Source organism: Trichechus manatus, unplaced genomic scaffold (genome assembly GCF_000243295.1).
Source record: "Trichechus manatus latirostris isolate Lorelei unplaced genomic scaffold, TriManLat1.0 scaffold00091, whole genome shotgun sequence".
NCBI lineage: Eukaryota > Metazoa > Chordata > Mammalia > Sirenia > Trichechidae > Trichechus > Trichechus manatus.
In genome coordinates this window covers 1,896,065-1,918,610 of record NW_004444027.1, presented here as the reverse complement: position 1 = coordinate 1,918,610, position 22,546 = coordinate 1,896,065, and the positions used below count along the sequence as shown (strand labels likewise).

The 22,546-nt window shown below is 46.6% G+C and overlaps 1 protein-coding gene across 3 annotated transcripts in view; it reads left to right on the top strand.

Annotated features, from left to right (window-relative positions):
- Window positions 1–2,943: 2,943 nt before the first annotated feature.
- Window positions 2,944–22,546, top strand: part of EBF2 (EBF transcription factor 2) — a 207,732-nt gene continuing 188,129 nt past the window's right edge. For 2 of the 3 annotated variants that reach the window (XM_004382162.1, XM_004382163.1), the window contains exons 1-6: window positions 2,944–3,074; window positions 5,506–5,662; window positions 6,728–6,791; window positions 7,115–7,170; window positions 7,680–7,753; window positions 13,945–14,013. In XM_004382162.1, the coding sequence (XP_004382219.1) occupies window positions 2,944–3,074; window positions 5,506–5,662; window positions 6,728–6,791; window positions 7,115–7,170; window positions 7,680–7,753; window positions 13,945–14,013 (551 nt within the window). The remainder of the gene's footprint in view (window positions 3,075–5,505; window positions 5,663–6,727; window positions 6,792–7,114; window positions 7,171–7,679; window positions 7,754–13,944; window positions 14,014–22,546) is intronic. The other variant, XM_012557224.1, reaches the window with a different exon arrangement.

Sequence of the window (22,546 nt, the reverse complement as noted above, 5' to 3'; positions counted from 1 at the left end):
GGGGGCTCCCGACGCGCGGCCCTCAGGTTTAGATGCCGCAGCAGGGAGCCTGGAGAAAGGACCGATTCATTCTCTTCCCGAAGGGCATAATTTGGGTGGCAGCTGTTGCGGGCGAGAAGAGCCGGGCGTCCCCGACCCAGGCTCTGCCCTTTAACCCCAGCCAACACTGGCCAGAGGGGCAGACGGGCCGGGCCAGGATCCACTGCTCCTCGGCGGCCCCTCGGGCTGCGCTCGGCACCGTTCCCGGCCTGCGTCGAGGACCGGCGGATCAGATGTCCCTTGGAAGAAAAGTCACCGGACTCATTGACACGTTCTGAGGGGCTCCCAGGCTGTTCCACCCTTTCCGCCAGGGAACCTGAGGCCTTGGCTCCTCTGGGCGTTGACGCTAGACAAGAATGGTGGAGTGGGGTAAGGGGAATAACTTGAAGTATGGAGAGATTTATAAAGAGAAGGCAGGGGTAGAAGACTTCAGGTGGTTAGTTTTTTCAGGAGCCGAAATTATCCATAAAACCTGCATGTAACAGAGAATTGCTGAGTTGAAACAGGGTAGTAAGTTTCATCTCTATAAATTTCTCTTCCACTTTCCCTCTTCTTTCTTAGGACAACTCGTATCTTACTTGGCTTTTTACAACGGCCTCCTTCCCTTTTCCGAGGCCCAATCACCCTGCATTGCTCACCCTGCCCCTTTATGCCCAACAGGACGGACCAAGGCAGAGCCCTGGTGGTCGGTGTGCCAAAGTCAACACAACTCCGAGGCTGGGATTTCACGTTCTCTTCTCCTAAATCAATCATTCCAGCCCCTCGGCTCCAAGTCTGTGCAGAGAAGGACGGCGCAAACCCCCCCTCCCCCATCGGTTTTCAATCGAAATCTCCGCAGTAGAGACCTGCGCTTCCTGAAGAGCGTGATGCTGCCCGCGCAAGTTGGGATAGCTGTTTGCACCCGGGATGGGGTGGAGGCGCCGACCCGGCCCTTTCTCAAGAGAGCGGTATTTTCTGAAAGTGTCAGCTCCCTGTCAGCCCAGGCAAACGAGTTGTAAGGCGCTGTGTCCTCTAGCGGCAAACTCTTGCAGTTCATTTGTGAGCGCTCACCCACACCTGAGAGATCTGATCGGGAGTTAATTCACCCTCAAATTTGAATCCTAAATGGGGGGAAAGTCTCCCGAATGTAATCCAGGCTTTCGCAAAGGCCCGCTCTGTAATGAGGCCGGGAGACTCCGGTGCAGTCGTTCTAACTAGGGAACAGCTGATTGTCTCCTCCACGGCAGATGGTCTTTGAGCACAGATTTGCATTCATTGTCTTCAAATCTGTTTTCGCGCTGGTGTTCTAGATTTCAGCAGCAGATCTATGCACAGATCATAATACAAAAGGAGAAACAAGAAAATAACACCCAGCCAGGAGGATTTTTAATAGGCACCGCGAGCTGCCCGGCGTAGTTAAAAAGCCGTCTACGATTTCAGCTGTTTGGCGAAGCTGCCGCAGCCTGTAGGCCACCAGCCCGGGGCGAGCACCGCGGCGACCGCGCGCCATAGGCAAAGTTTACGCGACTCCCCCACAGGCCCCCCTCCGAGTCCTCTGCCCGGTCCCCCGGGCTTCGGGAACTTGGGGGAAGGAGGGGCGGCACCCGAGAAAACGCTCAGACCGCTCTCTCACTTAACCTGCCCGGATCTGTCAGCAAGCTCTCATCTGCACGGGTGCGACTCCCGCTCGCGTCCGCCTGCCCGCCCGTGGGTATTTTACTTAGCTCCTTGACCGGTTTCCCCGGCACTCCCTCTTTATTTGAACAGCACTTGAGTCTCTTTCGTTCTCCCCCTACCCACACCCTTTCCACTTTTATTCATGTGTCCTCTCTCTCGACAACTTGCAAATTGCACACAAAATCTGAGCGTCACCGTGTAACTCCAGGAAACCTGAGAGAGCCGTTCAGGGAACTGTGTTGCTCTGGGAGAACGTTTGCACGAAACCTAAGTACCTGTGGCCACACTCTCCGTTTCTTCACTAACACGTCTACATGCACACAGATTAATCCCCAGGAATGATAAACCTCCCTGCGGGCTCCAAAAACCCTACATCTAGAGGCAGGACTAACGGAGACTTCACGCTCCCGCTGCCAGGCAGAGCCGGTGCTCTTCCAGCCCGCAGAGCCCCGCTTCCCCACGTCAGTGCAGGGTTTGGGGGCTCCCATCTGGAGCACGCACACCGGGTCCAGGAAAAGACTCGGCGACCGCAGTTTTCTGTCCCCTTTCACCTCCCGCACTCCCGGCAAGGCCCAGCGAGGAGCGCGCTGCCAGAGAACGTCGGCCCAGCTTGCCCGGCGCGGACCAATCCCGAGCGTCCATGCAAATGAGGCTCCTTATCGGGCCGCGGCTCCGCCTCCAGCGGCCTGGGCGGTAGTCACCCATTCATGGGGCTTGCGCGCGGCTGAATCCCGGCTCCGTGGCGCTCTCAGCCACCGCCTCCTTTCGACTCCGGGTCTTCCCCTTCCTTTTACAACTGATCCTGTTGGGGATTTTTTTTTTTTTTCTAAATTGGAGCGGAGGGGAGGAACAGGGAGGGGGGACCGGGAGGAACGGTAGCGATTAGGCAGCCATCAATCTTCTGCTGTTTCTCCTAGAACAGGTGATGTTTCTAAATTGTGATCAGTTTCTGGATGCAACGCTGCGACTGGAAGGATGCGAGCGACCTAGCGCAGAGGAGCTGAGGCGGCAGATCTGAATTTGCGTAGGCTAAAACACCAACTTTGACTACATCAGTCCGCCACCTCGAATGTGAAGCAAAGGACCGATTATCTTATTTTTTTTCCAAGAGAGACTGAAACTTCAGCACTCGATCCCTTTTCTTGGATTGCTTTGGAGGGAGACGGGTTGGTGGCTGCGTTGGGAACAGTCAGGACTTTTTTGTTGACTCTTATTTTTAAAGTGTCAGTAGAGGATCAGACTTTTTAAATGTTTGGGATTCAAGATACTTTAGGAAGAGGACCAGCTCTGAAAGAAAAATCGCTGGGCGCCGAGATGGATTCGGTCAGGTCCTGGGTCCGGAATGTCGGCGTGGTGGATGCCAATGTCGCGGCGCAGAGGTAACGAGAGGGCCTCACAATTTGGGAGCGGGCTCCCAAAGTCTCTTCCTCGTTCTCACTCTCACTCTCTCTCTCTCTCTGTGTCCCCCTTATCCCCTGTCTCTCTCTCTTTCCCATCTGTCGCCCTGGCCCCGCCTGCTGGGGCTCGCCCTCGGGCAAGCAGGTCGCTGTAGTCAGGGGAACACATGCCCGGCAGCGAACACTCGAGTTTCTGCACTGCTTGGGTCGTTTGTGTCTCTATCCCACTTGTTCCCCATAGACCAGAAAAATAACAAATAACAAATAACAAACATCCAACTCCTCGCAGCTCAGCCCCTAGTCCTGCGAGTCGGGCCGGGCCGCACGCAGAGCGAGCATGAGGACGGGAGCTGGGATTCGCGGCCGCGGGTGGAGAGCCGGCTTCCTGGCGATACTGGGTTTCTCCACGCCGCTGGCGAGCGTCTCTCCTCCCGCATCTTGCCGGGCGATTCCTGGAGGCCCGGAGCCCGGCGGCCAGCTGGTGGCGGCGGCGGCGGCGAAGGGAGTCGGAGAGGCGGGAGCGGCTGCCGGGGGCTGGGGATGGGGGGTGGGGGCAACAGGATGGGAGGGTCCGAGCTCAGTGATCGAACAGTGGGCCAAACACAAGGGATGAAGGGGGAGAGAGAGAAGGGGGGAAAAAAAAAAAGACGAAGAATTACTAGTAGAAGGAACTGCAGAAGAGCGACGAGGAGAAGAGGCCGGTCGCCAGGAAGTCCTAGGAACCACTATCCCCTAGTTTTGCAGGTCTGTGAAGTTGACTTCTTTCTAGAGTCTCTGCGTGATGAGATAGAAACACCTTTTCCTGGTGGTCACTCCAAAAAACTTTTCGTCCGCCCCCCACCCCATATCACCACTGAGCTGAGATGAGTGGCCTCCACGTCCTTCTCCGTGAGAGGCAATCCCCTTTCCCCAAAGAGATCACGAACTTCTTCCCAGGACGCTGGCCTCCCTTCCACCCTCCTGGCAGTCCACTCCTAAGCCCCGAATTCACACCAAGAAATAACCCCTTTCCCAGACCGGCCACATTTCCAGGTGTCCCGGGTAGACCGAACCAGCTGCCATTCTTTGAAGAGAGGAAGCAGAAGTCGAATCGTTCGGGGGGACCCGGGCTGAGCCCGGGACGCTCCTGGACCCCTCGGGCAGACCGCCCACCGCGGTCGCGGCTTTCCGCACTTGGTCGGGGGGACTCTCTGGGCTGGAGGCTGAGGGAACTCCGGCAGCTTGGCGCATTTCCTTAGCAGGGCTCCTTAAAGACGCCTCCCCCACCTTCTTTCCCCGGATTAAACAGTTTGCTAAATTGGAACAGGCAGCCAGGGAGAGAATATTCTAGCCTATTTTAGCAAAAGAGTGAAAGTGCTCCACTCCGGGGCATGCGGCCGCGACACCCCAGTGCCGCGGGGCAACACACGCCATCTGCGCGCTCGCCTAGGCCCCGAGTCTCTGGTTAAATGTGATCGGGAGATCAGTTTGCCCCGGCCGCTGAGGGTCGGCTGGGTGTGTGCACACCCTGGACAAGCTCAAGGGCGCCTCCCAGGTCCCCCAACTTTGGTTTCGCTGTCAGCTGGTTTGGCTAGGGCTGCTGGGAGACGCGGCTTGAGCGGGGATCCCCTCGGCCCTAGGCGAGGACGCGCTCTGCCTCTTAATACCATTTTGGCTTCTCCAAGTCCGCCAGCTCCGGTGGTGGTGGGGTCCCCTCAGTATCACAACGTCCGCAGTGGACCACCGGGTGTTGTGCTGGTCGCGGGGAAACCGCCCCGCCGCTATCCTTGGCGCTACTTTTCGGAAGAGCGAGGGAAGGAGGGGGTGAGGCCTCACCATCTCCGACCGAGCAAGATTTGGGCTCAGTCTGGGCTTCGCGCTCCAGTCGGGGGTTCTTACCCACCGGTTTTCCAAGTTAGCATGAGGGACCGTTGTGGGCAGTGGCGACTTGCTCTAAGTAAAAGGGTCACTTCAAAAGCGAACTAGGCGCTTATTCCCCTAACGCCGGGGACCATCTCTGCGTCCTGACCTAGCCGGCTGTCCACATTAGAGAGAGAGCAGGGACTACCCTACGGTACAGACAAGGACCGGCTGCCGTCCCCAGAACCACTCAAAGTCTCTGTCGGCAGCCCCGATCCTTGGGTCTCGACTAAAGGCCCAACAGCGAGCGGTCCCGCACTGGAACGCCGGGAGGCTGGACCACCTGGTGGTGGTGAGGGGCGGCCGGAGGCGTCGGCCACCCGACCCCCATGGCCGCTGCGACTCCTCTGAGGAGTCCTCGCTCTTAATGAGACTTGGGAAAAGGCCAGAGGGGCCCAGGACTTTGGATCCGGGACGCTGACTCTTGCACATTTGCGACGTTGTGCGTGGGTTGGTAACATCGTGTCTCTCTCTTTCCCGGTGCCTGGTGTCCCCCGTGTCTCTTTCTGCGCAGCGGGGTCGCCCTGTCCCGGGCCCACTTTGAGAAGCAGCCACCCTCCAACTTGAGGAAATCAAACTTCTTTCACTTCGTGTTGGCGCTCTACGACAGGCAGGGGCAGCCGGTGGAGATCGAGCGCACCGCTTTCGTGGACTTTGTGGAGAACGACAAAGTAAGCGGAGGTCCCCCCCCCTTTCCGGGGCCTAATAACTCCCTCCTTGCAAAGCACTAAAGATTCCATCTGTCACTCGCGACACTTTCCGCTCACATCATCAGGGATGATAAATCGAGGTTTCTCACCCCCAGTCTCTAAATCACTCGGTTTCCCCGCACCTCCTCTTGCCCCTACTCCCGCACCCGGCTCTGCTCCCGGAGCCTCCTGGTCGTCAGTAGCGGCTGACCACGGAGCAAACGCCCTTCTAACTAAAGCATAATTTATTAAAGTATACCCGAGGCCGCCCGGCCCTTCTCTGGGTTATTTTTATTATTTTGCACCTGCCGGCGCCTGCGGGCCGGGTGGATTGAATCGGTACTAGCCGGAAACCGACAGCCCATCTTCAGTCAACCTTCCCGATCAGGCTTCTCTCCCACTCTTGCTCCCTAAAGCACCTCTTGTTCCGAACCCAGGCCCTGGTTTTGGGACTGGATTTGATTTCAAATGAAGGACCATTTACCTAAGCCGCTGTGTGACCAAGGAAAAGCCCCTTGTCCTCTCTGGGCCTCTGTCCCCTCAGCTGTACAACGCAAACTTTAGAGCAAAGCTTTTCAAGGTCCTTTGCCCTGGCTCTTCTTGAACCCTGGGACTCTGGCCCTGAGCGCGTGGTCCTGGTGGGCTCCGGTCTTGGTGGGATAAGAACCGAATGCTGCCCTTCCAAATGACAAATCTCTTCACTTTTCTGCCAAGAGATACCTTGGGCTTCATAAGTACAGACTAGGGCCGGATGGTTTGGGGGGGCTGTTTAGAGGCAGCACTAGACCAGGGGTCGTTGGGACTCGGGGTCGGACTTCTGAGGACATTTTTTAGAGGGAGGGATAGACGGTTGGGGGGTCAATTGGCTGAGAACCTTGGCAAGTTTCTGAGGTCGGCCGCTAGCTCTCTCATTTGACCTCGGGCCTGGGTAGGGGGTTGTTCAAAGCTGTCTTTTGACCGGTAGAAAGGTTTCGGGAGGCAGCGTGGGAACGCACTCACTTTTCCGGGCTGGTAGGAGACGGAACCGAAAGTAGCCTGTCTTTTCAGGAACAAGGCAATGAGAAGACCAACAACGGCACCCACTACAAGTTACAGCTTCTCTACAGCAACGGTGAGCCCCTGCACCCAGGCGCACCAGATAGTGGGCTCCGGGGAGCCTCGGCATTGTTTTTCAGTTTCAAGGAAGGTAGTTGACCTTGATGAGGATGCTTGTGGGCGGCCTCCAGAGTGGACCCAGGGAGACCAGGGCTGCGGGAGATTCAGTCAGGGCTGGGGGCGGAGGGAGGAGGTTGGTCTCTGTCCCCCGGACCGCTCAGCCGCGGTGCCTGCAGTCAGGAGAGGCTGCCCAGGCTTCGGCCCCACATCGGAGACAGGTTTGAGTGCCGGGGAGGCGCTCAGCGGCCCTTGAGTCGTGAATGCTCCCCTCCCTTGCAGGTGTCCGCACGGAACAGGACCTCTACGTTAGGCTCATCGACTCAGTCACCAAGCAGGTGAGCTCACTGGTCACTTGGTTCCTCCTCAGGCGCAAAGTCCGCCGCCCCTTTCCCCCTACTCCGTCTCTGGCCTCCCTCCACCCTCGCGTCCTCCATGATTTCCTGGGTCAGGCTTCACGCACTTCTCAACAGAAACTCACACCATGTCACTCTGGAAAATGTAATGTCCCTTTTCTATCCGAATGGGGAGACGCTGGGGGGCGGCGGAAGGTGAGCAAAGGGATGGAGAGAGGAAGCGATTACTGGGAAATTCAGCCCCGCCCCCCCACATTACCTTTTGCTAAGAAATATTTTCTCACCGGGGAAAAACTTTTCTATTATTATTTCGCTTTAATTAACCCGGCAACCGCTCAGGTTCTGTGCGACTCCCGGGAACTCATAGTGAGGGAATAGGTAGTAAGAGGAAAAACGGTTGTGTTTGCTCTAAAGTTCTTTCTTTCTTTGTCCCTCCGCTCTCTTCCATATCTTCCCTTCCTGCCTCCCCTACCCCATCCCCGCCCCCGCAGCCCATAGCTTATGAGGGACAGAATAAGAATCCGGAAATGTGCCGAGTTCTCCTTACGCACGAAGTGATGTGCAGGTAAGAGCTGCCTTTTCCTCCGGGCTTTGCTGGAAAACCAGACAGGTGAGCCGCGCCTGGCCCGCTCTCAGACGCTCCTGGGACTTAACTTTAGAAGAGATGGTGAGCAGGAGGGAGGCCTCGCCCGAGGCCAAATTCACCAGAACCCTCCTCTCTTTAAGAAAAGGTTCTTAGGGCATATCCGTTAGGAGGACTCCAAAAGAAAATCCAGAGTAACTCGGGATTTCAACTAGTCCTGCGTCGCAGGACATTTATTAGTTCCCTGAAAAGCCTCAGCTGTCCATCGCTTGGCAGCAGCGCTTGGGGCCCGGCAGCTCCCAGCCGGGACTTGCCCTGAAACCATCTCGGAGCCATGCCCACGACTGCTCGGTTCCCACCTGACCACCTGACCCGCCCTCTGGGGGTGTATTTTCTTGTGGAGTTACCGATTCACCTCCAGTTAAAGTACTGGAATGACCCGCAGTCTGGGCGAGGGGCCACCAGAGGGTCAAGCCCCCATTTCCGGGCTCTTCCCCTCACTGAGGCACCTGTCTGTGATGCGGGACGATTTCCTTTCTTCAGGGAAGTTGCCTCTGCTATGATTTCACATGCCGGAGAGTTTCTTAGGTCAGGCAGAATTGCGGGTAAAGACCAGCAAAGTTCCTCAGAGGTGGGTGGGAGGGGCAGGGAGAAGACCCTATCAGTGAAATCTGGGGTCTGGAGCAACAGCTGGATTCTGATGGACAAGTTGTGAAAGGTGCAATCTACTCTCGTTTCTACACCGTTTCTCACCTACTTTTCAGAGACGCATATCTATTCCATTCTCAGTCCTGCAGATTGCCCCCCTTTCTTCTGCTTTACTAGAAGAAAATAAAAATCAGAACATATTCACCCACACACATTCATTTTTTCAACAAATGTTTATTGAGTGCGTCTGTGTGCCAGGTATTGAGCTAGGTATTGGGGATCCCATAAGAATGAGACAGGATGTAAAAAAGAAACTCTTGGAAGAGTGTGGTTATTTTACCATAAAAATTTAAATCTGTATTCCATATGCATTTTTCTTCCTCTAATATCTTATTGGAGGGAAAACCTCAATTCTTCCTTACTCCACTATTTCTTCAGTGAATGTCTTCCAACTCCAGACTTGCTAGTTTGGGGTAATTGCTGGTAGTCTGATTTAGTACGGACTATTTTATGGGCAGCCCCCGGCAGCCCTGTTCCCCCCTCCCCAATCTAGTCAGAATGAAACCATAACAATCAGACATGTTTGTTTTGGTTTTGACCAAGTATTAGAAAAACAAACTTGCCAAATGCAAAGTTCAACTCTGCCAGTGGCCTCAGCTGAGGGCAGTGGAGGCTTCCTTGCCTCTGTAGCCGGGGTGAGGAGTTGGGCAGCGGAGTTATCCAGAGGACACTGAGTGGTACCCTTCGCTAGATTCGTTCAGAGCGAAAACGCACTTTTAAGTTGTACTTCTGGGTAATTCCTAGATTAAATAGAATGCTTCGAATTGCTTGGCTAATCAAAGAGCAGTTTTTTCTTCTCTTAACACTTTTAAATGTCTTTGTTTGAAGCAATTCCCTTCTTAAAAGAGTACAAAAGAAAACACAATAAGACAAAAACAAAACAAAACAACAAAAACCTGGCCCATTTTCTGACGAATTATACCTATCACTTTAAATAACACTTGCACGCCCCATCCAGCTGTAGTTAAGGCTGACATTTTTATTTTTAAGCCCAATCAAATCCTCCTCATTTTATGCTGTTTAAGTAGCAGCATCAATTTTTAAACCCTCTAGTTTAGTCTGCATTAGTAACACAATATAAAAATTTAATGTACTGTAACGTCTCTGCATTTGAGACCTGGGAGAGTGCTCTGTTATTTCCTTCCCAAACTAGAATTTAAAAGAAATATTAATTATGGGTAAATAAATGGTCCATCGGATGGTTACTGTATCTGCAGTGTGTGTGTGTGTGTGTGTGTGTGTGTGTTGTGGGAGATGAGGTGGAGTGCTGGCAAATATTGGATGCAACTAAAAGAGAAGTTCTCATTCAATCTGTCTGCTAGAGCTGGTTGATTCACCGGTAAGGGAAAAACAGTTCCTTCTCCTAGGTTTTCCCAGCCAGTTAGAACAGTCAATGATTGCGGGATGATCAGATGCCTACTTCCCCAGCACTCATTGCGCGCAGTTAGTCTCATTTGCATGGTGTTCTTTGGCATACCTGGGCACCTCCCCCAATGGTTTTATGTTCTGTGATCTTTAGTGAAAAGGCTCATAAACTGGTGTTTAGCTTCAAGGCGAGAACAAAGCAAGGGGGTAAAATAAATCTCTTTAGGAATAACTTTTTCTCCCTTCCCTGATTGTCTCTGCTCCTCTCTTCCCTGCTTTAGTTCACTTTGCCAATTATTAGCAAGGAGAAATCTAGTTGTTATGTCACTGCCAGCCACCTCTGCGCCCTCAATGCTCAGAGGGTTAAAAGATATTATAATTTGAACAGAAGTCGTCTTAAGGCCTACAGCTGGCTAATAACAGAGTTGTATTGAGCGTGAGCAAACCCCACAGCTGTGACTTTTCGCCACAAGGCGCAGGCTAGACAGGGCCCTAATCAGATGGGCCAGCCGGGCAGTGGGGCCAGTGTCTTTATCGGCCAGATGGTGTGAATTTAGACACTTTTGTTATGCAATCGCAGGGAGGAGTTGGAGAGAAGAAAACAAAACAAAAGCCACCATGCTGTGCGCTTATTTGTGTTTGAAATTAGAGACAGATTTTTGAAAGTTGAGGGTTGAATTTTAAAAACCATTTTGGAGGGGAAAGGGACACATTAGCTTGTCTTGAACAGGAGTTTGGTGACTGGACACCCTGTGTCCATGGTGGGGGCTTTTTTTTTTTTCTTTTCCCCCTGCCATTCCTCTTCCCTCTTTTTTTTTTTTTTTTCCTTTCTGAAAAATGCAGATAAGATTCAGGATTGTAATAAAACTTCTCATACCCAACACCCCCTCCTCCCCCAACACACACACGCTTGTTTTATTCGCTCTCGTTCCCTCTTCAAAGACTCTGTGTGGAGTTAGGGAGAGTACAAGAGGCCTGTAAGCAAATTGAGAGCATTTCAGGTAAAATGGTCTCCAAATAAGCACTAGGATAAGATAAACGGAACTAAGCCAAACAGAGGAACAGCTTTCATTTTCATTCATTAGGAAAAAAGAGCACTTCTGAGTCTCTCTGTGGTAGTTGGGAATGCAGTCTCAACCTATTGCGAAGTTGGGTTCCTTCTTTTTGTTTTATTCTTTTCTTCTTCTACAGTCATTTTCGGTTTTTGAAAACCCTTGTCAGGAACCTCAGACCTAGAAGCTTTCCTGTTAGAAAAGAACCCTAAAGACCTTTAACTAGAGTAATTAATCTGAAGTTGGTCACTTAGGCTTTGTCTGTATAGCAAAGGGGAGGGAGAATTGAGTTTTTAATGTGAGTAGTTCAGAGACCCACTTCCTCAGCATCAACTATCCGCATACCTCATCCCAGAGAGATTGTTCCGGAGTATGGGCCCATGAGCACCTTCAACTCTCTCCACTCCCCGTTGCTTGTGATAATATTGATGGCCTGAGGACTGAATGCTATTTAAGAAACAAAATAAAGAACAACTAGGACATACTGATGAGACTTTTTCTTTCAAAAAAGAAAGAAAAAGAATTAGCTTTGATTAACTTAGAGACCCAGAGAAATTTTAAGAAGCGCTCAAATGGGGGCAAACACAGCTAAGCTCTATTGTTTTTATACCTTTGCTATCATAGTTCAACACTCAAGTGAATGTCTTCTATTTCTGTTATATGCTGAATATGAACATTAGAGATTATGTTTAAATATGTTACTGTAGGAAAAAGGAAGATTGGATCCTCAAGTTTCTCTGCATTTTTTTTTTTTTGTTGAATGTTACTTCCTTCCCTGAGTTGATCCCCTACATTGCATTACACTGGCTTCAGGCTTACATTTTTATCTGTTTTTCTTCTCCTCCAGAGGAAATCCCCATGGAAAGCAGCTGAATTCAGCTGAGCAATTTTGCAAAGTTACTCAGCCTCCTCAGAATCATTCCTACCCAAACTAAACAGATTGGCATATTATGACAATGCATGCGCCTGCCAGTAAGTTGTGCCTGGCATGGTACACATATTTGGGGTTAGGTGGTCATGGTGGTGATGTCCAAGGAGAGTCTAGCTGGAAGTTCTTTAGGTGACTAGCATGTATGGGTCTTTTAAAATTATGTTGCTAATAAAAGAGTTTTGCCTGAGCTGCAGAGGTATGATGATGACATAAGCAATACTCCAGAAATAGAAGAGGTGGGGGATGGAAATGGATGGGGGTGGAGAGTTGGGAAGAGAGACAAGGGCTTTGGGAGGTGAGAGAGCAGCTGGCCAGCATTTTTATTGGTGTTAATCTTAGGATGGATTGAAATTTTAAAAGTAAAGACCTAACATAATTTCAAAGGCAAATTATTATTTCAGAAAATCCCAGTGGCTAACTCTGGTATTTAAGAAAATTGAAACAGTTTTTCTTTTACTTCCTACTAATTTGATTAAGTTTCTTAAAACCTCATTGTACCCATTTGGTGAACATTTCTGGCATCTCTGAAGATATTTTACTTTCTGAGAATGTTGGAATTATTCACTGAATAACCCCACACATCACCGTATGAGAGAGATGGGTTTAAAATTTTTTAATGTTTATTTATTTAAAAAAATTTTTATGGAGGATCAGAGAGGGCAAATGGACGGTAGAGAGCCACACAGCAAATCTATGACTGGGTCTTTGAGTCTCTGCTGCCACACAGATTCTCTCTTTCCTTACCCTGCCATCACATTCATAGGGCACATAGGGAATCTCAGCCACATGGACTTCTTAAAGCTGCAAGGGATTCTAGAGATTATCTAGTCCAACACTTTCATTTTTTATATAAGGCAGGCAGAACCCAGAGGGTTGAAGAGATTTGACTAAATTCATGTATCTGGTTAGTGACAGAGTTGTATTAGACTCCAAAGCCCTGATTCCTAGCTCAGCAATCTTTTTATTGTACCGTGTCAATCTTTAGCTAGAAAGAAACTATCATGGGAAGGGCAGTACTCACATATAGTTTGGTTATTGCTCACATTTATTAGGCATGTTCTCCAACTGGTATGGACAATAATGTTTGTCTTATAGGCCATTTCCAGGTTACATCCTTAATCAACTCCAGTTGGTAGTGGACTGTGCACTTGAAATGAGCTGAGAAGTATTCAGAAGTCTGTGGTCCTGACAAGCAGCAGACAGGCAAGATGGGAATGCAATTCCCTAGCGTTTCCCCACCACCAAGCTTCCTTTGCCCGTTTCGCATTTGTCTAGGTATTTCACACAGGTACTTTTGGATTGGACTGTTTTGCTCTGCTCAGGTCCTTCTGAGTGTTTTCTTCCTGCTATGATTGCTCTAGGGGTTCTTCTTTTTCTCTTGCTCTCACATAATTCCACAAACATTTATCGAGCTTCTACGAGTACTCAGATGGAATTTTTGGGAGGTAAAGTTTTCAAGACATTCACTTGCTGAATCCCATTTCTGTTCCAGACTTGGTGAAAATTATTATGGAGATCATCCGGAAGCTTCCTGCCTTGTTTTCTTCCAATTTTAAAATGTATATCATAGTTCTGGTCTTTCTCCTTCAGCTTTTGAAAATGATGGGAATGAATGAGTGAATAAATGTTTATGAAGTACACCAAGTTCTCTGGAGAGAGGTGTTATGTAAATAAGGTTTATAATACCCAGGCAGCTACTTGTGGTCTATTTTATACATTTTTCTTTGCTCTCTTTCTTCAAATATTTATTGAGACACAAAGACCTAAAGTATACAATCATAAAAATCATTGAACACTGAGCTGGAAGTGACCTTATAGATCTTAAAATTCAACTGTTTATGGTTCAGATTACAAATATGGCTCTCAGGTAAGTTGCAATTTGCTAAGAATCACCCCACTTATAAATTATAGAGAATTTGAAAGAATATGTTTTGGCTCCAAGTTCAGTGTTTATTTATTTATTTATTTATTTAATTTTTAACATGGTCACAAATTCTGCTCTCAAGCAGCTTATAGTTGGGAAGCTACCTAGGATATACTCATTTTTGTGAATGCATGCTCATTGTATTTTCTTGATTCAATAAATTTTATTCTTTTGGTTCCTTTCCAATCTACAGTCGATGTTGTGAAAAGAAAAGTTGTGGAAACCGAAATGAGACTCCTTCAGACCCTGTCATCATCGACAGGTAGGGCAAAAATGTGATTTTTCTCATTGTTGGTTTCTTTCCTTCATGAATCTCAACCCTGAGTACTAACCATTTGGTGGCTTTGCTGTACGGTTGGTTTCATGTTATCCTAAGGCATTAAGCTAGTCCCACATAGTCCCTTCCTGGTTGGCATTTCTTGGAACACATCAGAACCTTCCATTTTGAATATATGCCTTCAAATCTATGATGGGATTCTTTTCCAGGTGCAGTAACTTCAGCTTAATGAGGAATCTGTGGATAGTGAAGAATGGTCAAGGGTGCCATCTTCCTATCTGGCAGGCTATGGGCTCAATTAGTTCCCTAGACAGGGTGAGATGTCTCGAGTTACACAGCAATCCCTATACCATTTTCAGTGATTGCTGCTGGGCTTGAGGAGTTTCCATTTCGATTATGGTTTAGGGAATTATGACAAGCTCTCTATTGCATTGAGTGAGATTCCTTTCTACCACGAAGGATTACATTCTGGGTTCTATGTCATATTCAGAGTGGGAAAGATTCTTTGGGACAAGATGCTAATTCACTGAAACGTGATTTAGGCATCCTCAGCTGTCTGTTTTTATGATTGGAAACAGAACTTACAAACCAACTAAGAAATACCAAATTAACTTCTAGCAATCATGTAATTTTTAAGAAACCCCATATTCCCACCCCTAATTTTTTCTTTTTTGTTAAAAAACGGAGTAATTCCCTATTGCTTCTTTCTTTGGGTTTTTGTGTTTCTAGCCAGGTCCTGAAACGGATTGGCGAGACCACGGTGTCCAAAGTTGTTATTCCAATATTCCAACGAATTCTCAGTTGGGAGAACGCAACCTCTGGCATTCTTCCCAGAAAACCAGTCTTGTTTCTTCATGGAAAGTATAGCTTAGCCCTAGGAATTAGGAGGCTGGAATTCTGATCCTGTCCTAGCTACTAACCTTGGGCAAAGTACTCAGCATCTCTGTTCTTCAATGCTATAATGATGTGTTGGAGGGTACTGCCAGCTGCTGTAGATTTCCTGAGGCTACTGAAATATCAGTGACAGACTTGCAGTATTCTCTGAGATGCTTGGAGGAGGATGATAGCCAAATAGAAAATATTTGTTGGATATGTGTGATTTCTGTGCTGTTTTAGGAGAAGAGTCCAATTTTAGGTAGCTATTTGGAGTTTCTTCAGTTTTTCTGAAATTGACAGAGTTATAAGAACTCTTTGGGATTCTCTGTCTTTCTCATTTTATAAACGAAAAAGCTGAACCCTAGAATGATAACATGACCTACCCACAGTTACACAGCTTGTTGGGGCAGAGCTGGCACTAGAGCGTGGTTGTCCTGACTTCTCTCACAGCCAAAGCACTGCTGCCCCAAGCTCACCTTCTATCTTAACTCCTATCAGTTGGATCTGCTGATTGCACGTGACATCATTTACCTTCTTCCAGGGATGCCGTTGGGATCCTCTGGGGGAATTTGAAGCATAAGAGGGTAGCCTAGATGCAGTTCCAAATTTCTCGTCCTTTCTAGCTCACTAATCTTCATTTAGTCTTTTTCACTAAAGTACTCTAACCTCAAGAATGCTGTATCTTTTCTTGTAATAAACACTCTATAAACCAGCCTTAGAAATGTTTGCAAACCTATAAATGCTAACCTGTATCTTACATCTCATAAGCACACATCTTACAGACTCTGCACCGAGTAGTAGTTCTTACTTTAAAAAATGACATATAACCTACATCCACGGATAATGCTGAATATGCTTGTGTTTTCTTCCTATGTAATACACAAGGGCAAAAGAAAGTACAGTCTTTTTGCACCTTTGGAGAGAAAAGATTTTCATAATAGGTGCCTTCATAGCTTGTGCTAGAATGCTTTAAATTCTTCTGAGAAGGTGGGAATTGTATCTTGGCTACATGTTATGGAGTTTTATGTGACTGGCATTTATTTTTACTATCCTATGGACAATAAAACTGCCCTTCAACGTCTCCACATCACTTGAAACATGTGTTACTTCCAAAATGTTGCACGTCTACACATGGAAACGTACATACCAAAGGGTGCTGTAAATTGACTGGTATCAGATTTTAAGAGAACCTGTTTTATTATAAATAGATGTATTTGTTTAGCTTGCTTATTGTAGAGCTTTTTTTTGATGATACTGTTTCCTCATTGAAACCTTGCCTTATTGCTCCTGAATGTCACTTGGGCTTACCTTGGCCTTCTTGCCTTTATTTGAAAAAGCAAAAGGGGGATGAAGTCAGGTTTTCATTTGTTGGAGGTGGGATAGGCAGTTTGTGTCATCTAGGAGTTTGGTTGAATTGTGCATCTAGTCCCTGGGTTTGACATCTGCCAACTTGCAGGTGATGAATTCTCCCACGAGCACCGAACGGGTGCAAAGCAGTGTATTTTGGATTTCCTCTGAGTAGATATAGAACTCTCTTCTTTGCCCTTGTTCCTATAATGCCAACTAATTATCTCTTCCCCCTTCTCATCCAATCTAACCAGACGCAGTTAATTTACACTATCTCTCTTTGAGTTTTCTCACACGACAGGCATGTTCCACTCTGGCTCAAGGGAAGCCTATTTATTCTCTCGGAATTGTGCATGTTCGGAGGGAGGCTTGTGGGTAGTTCCCAAACTTTTCATCACCAAGGACCCCTTTTGTTTTTTTTCTTAGTGAATCCAGGGTTTTGCAAGATTTTGCCTGCCAAACTGCAATTAAGAAGTAATAATTCAGCTTAATTTTATTTTTATTAATCAAAGGCAAGTAACAGAATGGGAAATAAAAATCTCATCCCGGAAATGCCTTTGATGTCATCAATGGCCAATCAGAGTTTTTGAGCAGCATGAGGCAATCAGCGTTACCGCACTGACTCGAACAATTTCCAGCTAAAAAATAAAACAAGTTAATTTTTCAGTTGGCCTTTGTGACCACATCCTGGGCAGATATTCAGTTTCTAACAGGCTGCTTGAGAGATTAAGGGTAGCTTTTACTACCTTGCGGCTCCTTAATTGAAAACCTTTGGGTTCTACAATGGGGCATCCTCCATCAGTGATTTAGTTATCTATTTCCTAAGACTTAGCCCCCAATTTGTATTTTCTTTTCCTGCTGAATCGCTCCCTGCCTTAATCTCCCTAGAAACACAGATTTTTTATTTTCAGTTGTCTTTTCAGCATCCTTTTGTGCATTCTTGGGCAGCCACACCCATCTCCACAAAGCCAGGTCAACACCCAGCCCAGCAGGACTTGCTGCTGAATCACGGCCCCCAGCAGAGGCCTCCTTCTGTGTAAATATGTGTATATGTGTGGGAGTGGGGTTTATTAATTTTTAGTGTAAAAATCCAAGTTGTCTGGGGCAGTGGTGGGACAAAACCAAACCAAAAACAATGTCTTTACTGTGGTCTTCAGCCGAAATCTTGTCTATAAATATCTGTGTGGTAAATAAAAATGAAAAGGCTCGAGCTGATTTACGTTTTGTGGTTTTCAGAGGGAACCTCTAATTCAGCCTTGTTTATCATGGGCCGTGCTCTCTTCAAACTCTCTTCTTTATGTGGAAGCGTCTTCTGAATATCCATTTTAGTCTCTGGGTCTCAGGATAATCTGGTGGTCCATGGAGGAGTATTTTAGGGACAGTCTCAGGGACTTGCCCCACACGTTTGTCAGTTTGTTGTACTGTGGGGGCTTGTGTGTTGCTATGATACTGGAAGCTATGCCACCTGTATTTCAAATACCAGCAGGGTCACCCATGGTGGACAGGTTTCAGCTGAGCTTCCAGGCTAAGATAAACTAGGAAGAAGGACCCGGTGATCTACTTCTGAAAAAACTAGCCAGTGAAAACCTTATGAATAGCACTGGAACACTGTCTGATATATACGACGAGGGAAGCGCTGTCTCCTCAAAGTAGAGTCGACCTTAATGACATGGATGAAGTCAAGCTTTCAGAACCTTCATTTGCTGATGACTCAAAATGAGAAGAAACAGCTGCAAACGTATACAGTAGCTGCAACAATGGGCTCAAGCATAACAACAATCGTGAGGATGGTGCAGGACTGGGCAGTGTTTCGTTCTGTTGTACATAGGGTTGCTATGCGTCAGAAGCAACTCCACGGCACCTAACAGCAACAACTCACAGATTTGGGAGAAGGGAAGAGAGTCCTTCTGGTTCCTGCCCTTGCAGCTCCATAAAAAGTGAGATAGTTTGAGATGGGGAGACTTCCTTTTGAGCCTTTGTAGGCTACCCTTGTCCATGTGCATACTGGTAGGGTGTTTTCTATTTAAAGGGCAAGTCCAACCTATTTTGCACATGCTAAATGTCTCAGTCTTTTGTCCTGGGATGTTGGTCTCATATGTTTCAGAGCACTGTTCCCAGAAGGACCATTTTAAGTGTTAGATTGATGGGGTTTGTTTATTTTCTTTTTCCAGAAGTCAAACAAACAACAGAATGGCCCTCATTCAAAAGGTTTATTAAGAAATATCTGGTGTTTAGTTGCCTGTGAGGGATTTTCCTGAGATTACTTCCCTGCCTCCTTTTTCTAATAGTGTTCTCCTGCCTCCCTCCATCTTGTCACATCCTCACCTGCTGCCCTTGCCTCTGGTCAAGGTTCTCGCTTGCACTTCCTCCGCCATCTGGCACAGCCCTCTCCTGCCTCTCTCTGTGTCTTTCCTGTGGGCCATCCATGCTAGTCCTCTGCCAAGTTAATCACTTAACTCTAGTGAAGTGTTACCTGTGGGTTGGAAAATTTTAGAGGAAAGTTATGAGGAGTAAAGCCCTTGTCTACCTACCTGCCATGCAAGCTAGGCAGTATCTCATTAATCTGGAACATTGGAGTTTTTTTTTTTTTTTCTGTTAATTTATCAAACTATTTCCATATTAATCCATTCTGGATCTGTGGAGTACAGTCTGCTTTTGATCCCACTGTCCCTTTCAGCATAGAAGTAGTTTTTGGGTAGTAGTTGGAGTTGAGCTCTAGGTGGGCTTTGTGTCCATAAAGCACAGCAGATACCTGTGGTTCAAGGCTACTCAGACAGACTTTCAGGCACCCTCACTTTCCATGGAAATGAGCAAGCCAGATTTATCAGTAGTGACACCCTCTGAATAAAGAATTCTGGCTCTCAGAAGGATGGATAAGGCTAATAATAAACATTTATCTAACATTTACTTGACATTTATTGTGTGCTGCGTGTTGTGCTAAACAATTTATGTTAATTAAATAATTTTCTTAGTTAATCTTCAATGGTTGATGAAAGTCTCAATTTTACGGAAAGTCTCAAATTAGTCTTAAGAGATTAGGTAACTTGGCCAAGGTCACATATATAGTTTCATGGCTGAAACTTGAGTTTAGTCAAAGTGTGGAAGTTACGGAGAGAAAGATTTTGGTACAGTAGAAAGAAAAATAGTCTAGAATTTCTAACTGTTGAAGAATGGAAAGGACTTGTGTAGTATCAGTGAAATTACTTGAGCATGTCCTGGAAGAACTCCTGGTAGGAATATTAGAGAGGGAAGTTGTTCTCTGGGAAGTAGTGGGTGTTGATGGCCCCTGAACTGTCCATTAACTCTGACATTGCACAAGTCACCTTCAGTCTCGTGACTGGTTTGATGGAATATCAGTCCCCAGTGTGACTGAGAGGCAGTGTGGGACAGCAGAAAGAGCCCTGGATAAGGATTGGGAGATCTGCTTCTGGTCCCAGATTGTTCACTAACTAGCTGTCTAATGCTACAGAGGTCATGTAGCCTTCTTTCTGGGCCTTAGTTTCTCTATCTATAAAATGAAGCGTGCTGGGTTAATGGGTGACCTTTATACTACCTCCCAGCTCTAATTTCTCTGATTCTAGCTGAGGGCCCAGATTAGGATGCTGGGCATGCTAATTCATCATCCTTGCTCATCAATAATTTACTGGAGCTATTAATATATACCTTCCCTACCCAGACTCCCCATCTCCAGTGTAGCAGAGCATAGTGTGGTAATGAGTCTACAAAAGCCTGGCCTGGGGCAATTTTTAATTTTTAGTGAAAATTCCATTCCCTCAGGGAAGGTACAGATTTTCTCACTAAAACTCAGAGATTATCTACCCAGTGTGAATGCATCACTTTTTCATATTCTTCTTTCGTTTTCTACCAAGGCCTTTGCTAGTTTCTTGGTCATTTCAGGGGGTACAGGTAGGAGAAGGGACTCTGCTGCTTGTTGTTCTGAAAAAAAGAGTCACTTTGGGTTGAATTACTTCACTGGAGGACTGTCTGAGCCAAGCAGTAAGAAAAGAAACTGAATTTCCTTAGGGAAAATCACTGTCCTCCTGGTAGCTAAAAGGATGGTACTGCAGAGTTAGGATATTCAGTTCTGCAGTTAGTTTTTAAGCATTATCCTTAGTCCAGTTGACTCACTGGTCTACCTGGACTTGATGAGCTTTAGGATATGATACAAACTAGCTTAGTCATCTGTAAATTAGCTCATTTCATCCTTAGTTCATTTCGTAATTCCTTCTGTTGTTCAGTTACTAAGCAAATATTTGTGAACTCCTGGCACTGGGGTACCAGCAGGGAATATAACAGGCGTGGTGCCTACTGTCATGGAACTTACAGCTTAAATAATCACACAAATAAACATGTATTTACAAACAGTGAAAAATGGTATGAAGAATAAGTAGGTGGGTGGTAGATAAGTTCCAACTTTCTAGTCTCATCATTTCTTTCTCTATGAATCCTCTGTTCATCAAACAGACCTTGAGTATTTCATCTTTGCACACACCATTTCCCCCTGGAGTACCACATTTCTACCTCCCTAAGCTCTTTGCCTAGGTACTGCTTGGAAACTCTATGGGGCAGTTCTACTCTGTCCTACAGGGTCGCTATGAGTCGGAATCGACCCTCTGGCAACAGATTTTTAAGCTCTCTGCCAATGTAAATCCTATCTCTTTTTCAAGGCTGAGTTCAGATTCTACCTCCTCAAAGATATCAACTCTTATCGCCAAAATCTTTTCACTTAACATTTATCGCATATGCTCATCCTTGTTAGTATATACGTGGGCGTTGTTATCTTTTTACCTGTTTATCCTTGCTTTACATTCCCAGCTATATTGTTGTTGTTGTTAGGTGCCGTCGAGTCAGTGTAGACTCACAGCAACCCCATGTACAACAGAACGAAACGCTGCCTGGTCCTGCGCCATCCTCACAATCGTTGTTATGCCCAACTATATTATAAACTCTTGAATTCCAGACACTATATGTTGTTTAAGTCTTGACTCTAGTATTTGGCATTAATACTACTACCTCTTTCACGGATTTGTATTATATACGTTAATGTATGTAAGATATCCACGCAGAGCATGATACAGAGATGTTTAAAAAAATAATATTATTATTCTGTGTCTCCCACAGTGACTATCCAGACTATCCTCTAGAGCTCAGTAAATATTAGTTGACAGATTAATCTCTGACTGCCAAGAATAGTCATTTGAAGAGATAGGATGGCTAAGTCCTTTGCCAATTCATACAGGACTTTTCCTGTAACTACCTGTATTTGTCAACTGCTTAGCAATCTTGCCTCCAGTGGCAGATTGGTACAAAACAGCACCAAGAACAGATATGTAGGGTTGTAAAGCAGATTGAATACTTATTCGTCAGTAATTCAGTATATATTTATTGAGGGACCATTATGTCATAGACTTTGCAAAGTGCTCCTAGAGATGAGATTAAATAGACAAAAAGCTTTCCCATATAAAGTTCATAGTTTAGAAGGAAAAACAAAGGATTTGCAAAAATAACTATGATGCAATATAGAATGTAAAATGTGCCATAAAAGAGGTAGGCATAAATCTCCAGGAGATCTGAAGATAGGGAGATAATTTCCATCTTAGCAGAGGTGGGTGGGGTGGCATGGAAATCACCTTTCTGGAGGTGATAAGTAAATGAGCTGGGCATTGAAAGATGGTTATAACTTGGGCCTGAACAGTTGAGGTCTAAGGGCATTGTAGGAGGAGGAAAGCCTGTAGGAAAAGGCATGTGGAAAGGAATGTGTTATTATTAGTCTACTGGGAAGAATTTCCTAAATGTGCTTGTAGTTTTACAGGCACATAGATATGTATGAAGGGTGACAGTAGAAGAAGTTGTAAAGATGATTTGAGTCCATATCTTGGAGGACTTTATGTGCCCATATGAAGGTATTTTGACTATATTTTGTTGGCAATGGTAAGACATCAAAGAATTTTTAGCAGTGCAATTTCATGGTCAGGTTGATATTTTGGAGAGAGAACTTGGAGAATCCATTGGAAAATGGAGAATAGAAGTAAGGAAATCTATTAGGAAGATGTTACAATAGTCCACGAATGCTTTTCTCTTTGTGGCTCTTTTGGGAATTTATCAGTTTTCCTGCCAAGACTTGAGCATTATTTCCATCACCCTATACTACAGGGTCACTATGAGTCGCAATCAACTGACGGCAATGGGTTTCGGGTTTATACCACCAGGAATTAGAAAGATTGGCACAGAGCTTTAAATTTTATGACTTTCTATAAAAATATTCCAGACATCCCCTCTTCCCCCACTACCAGCA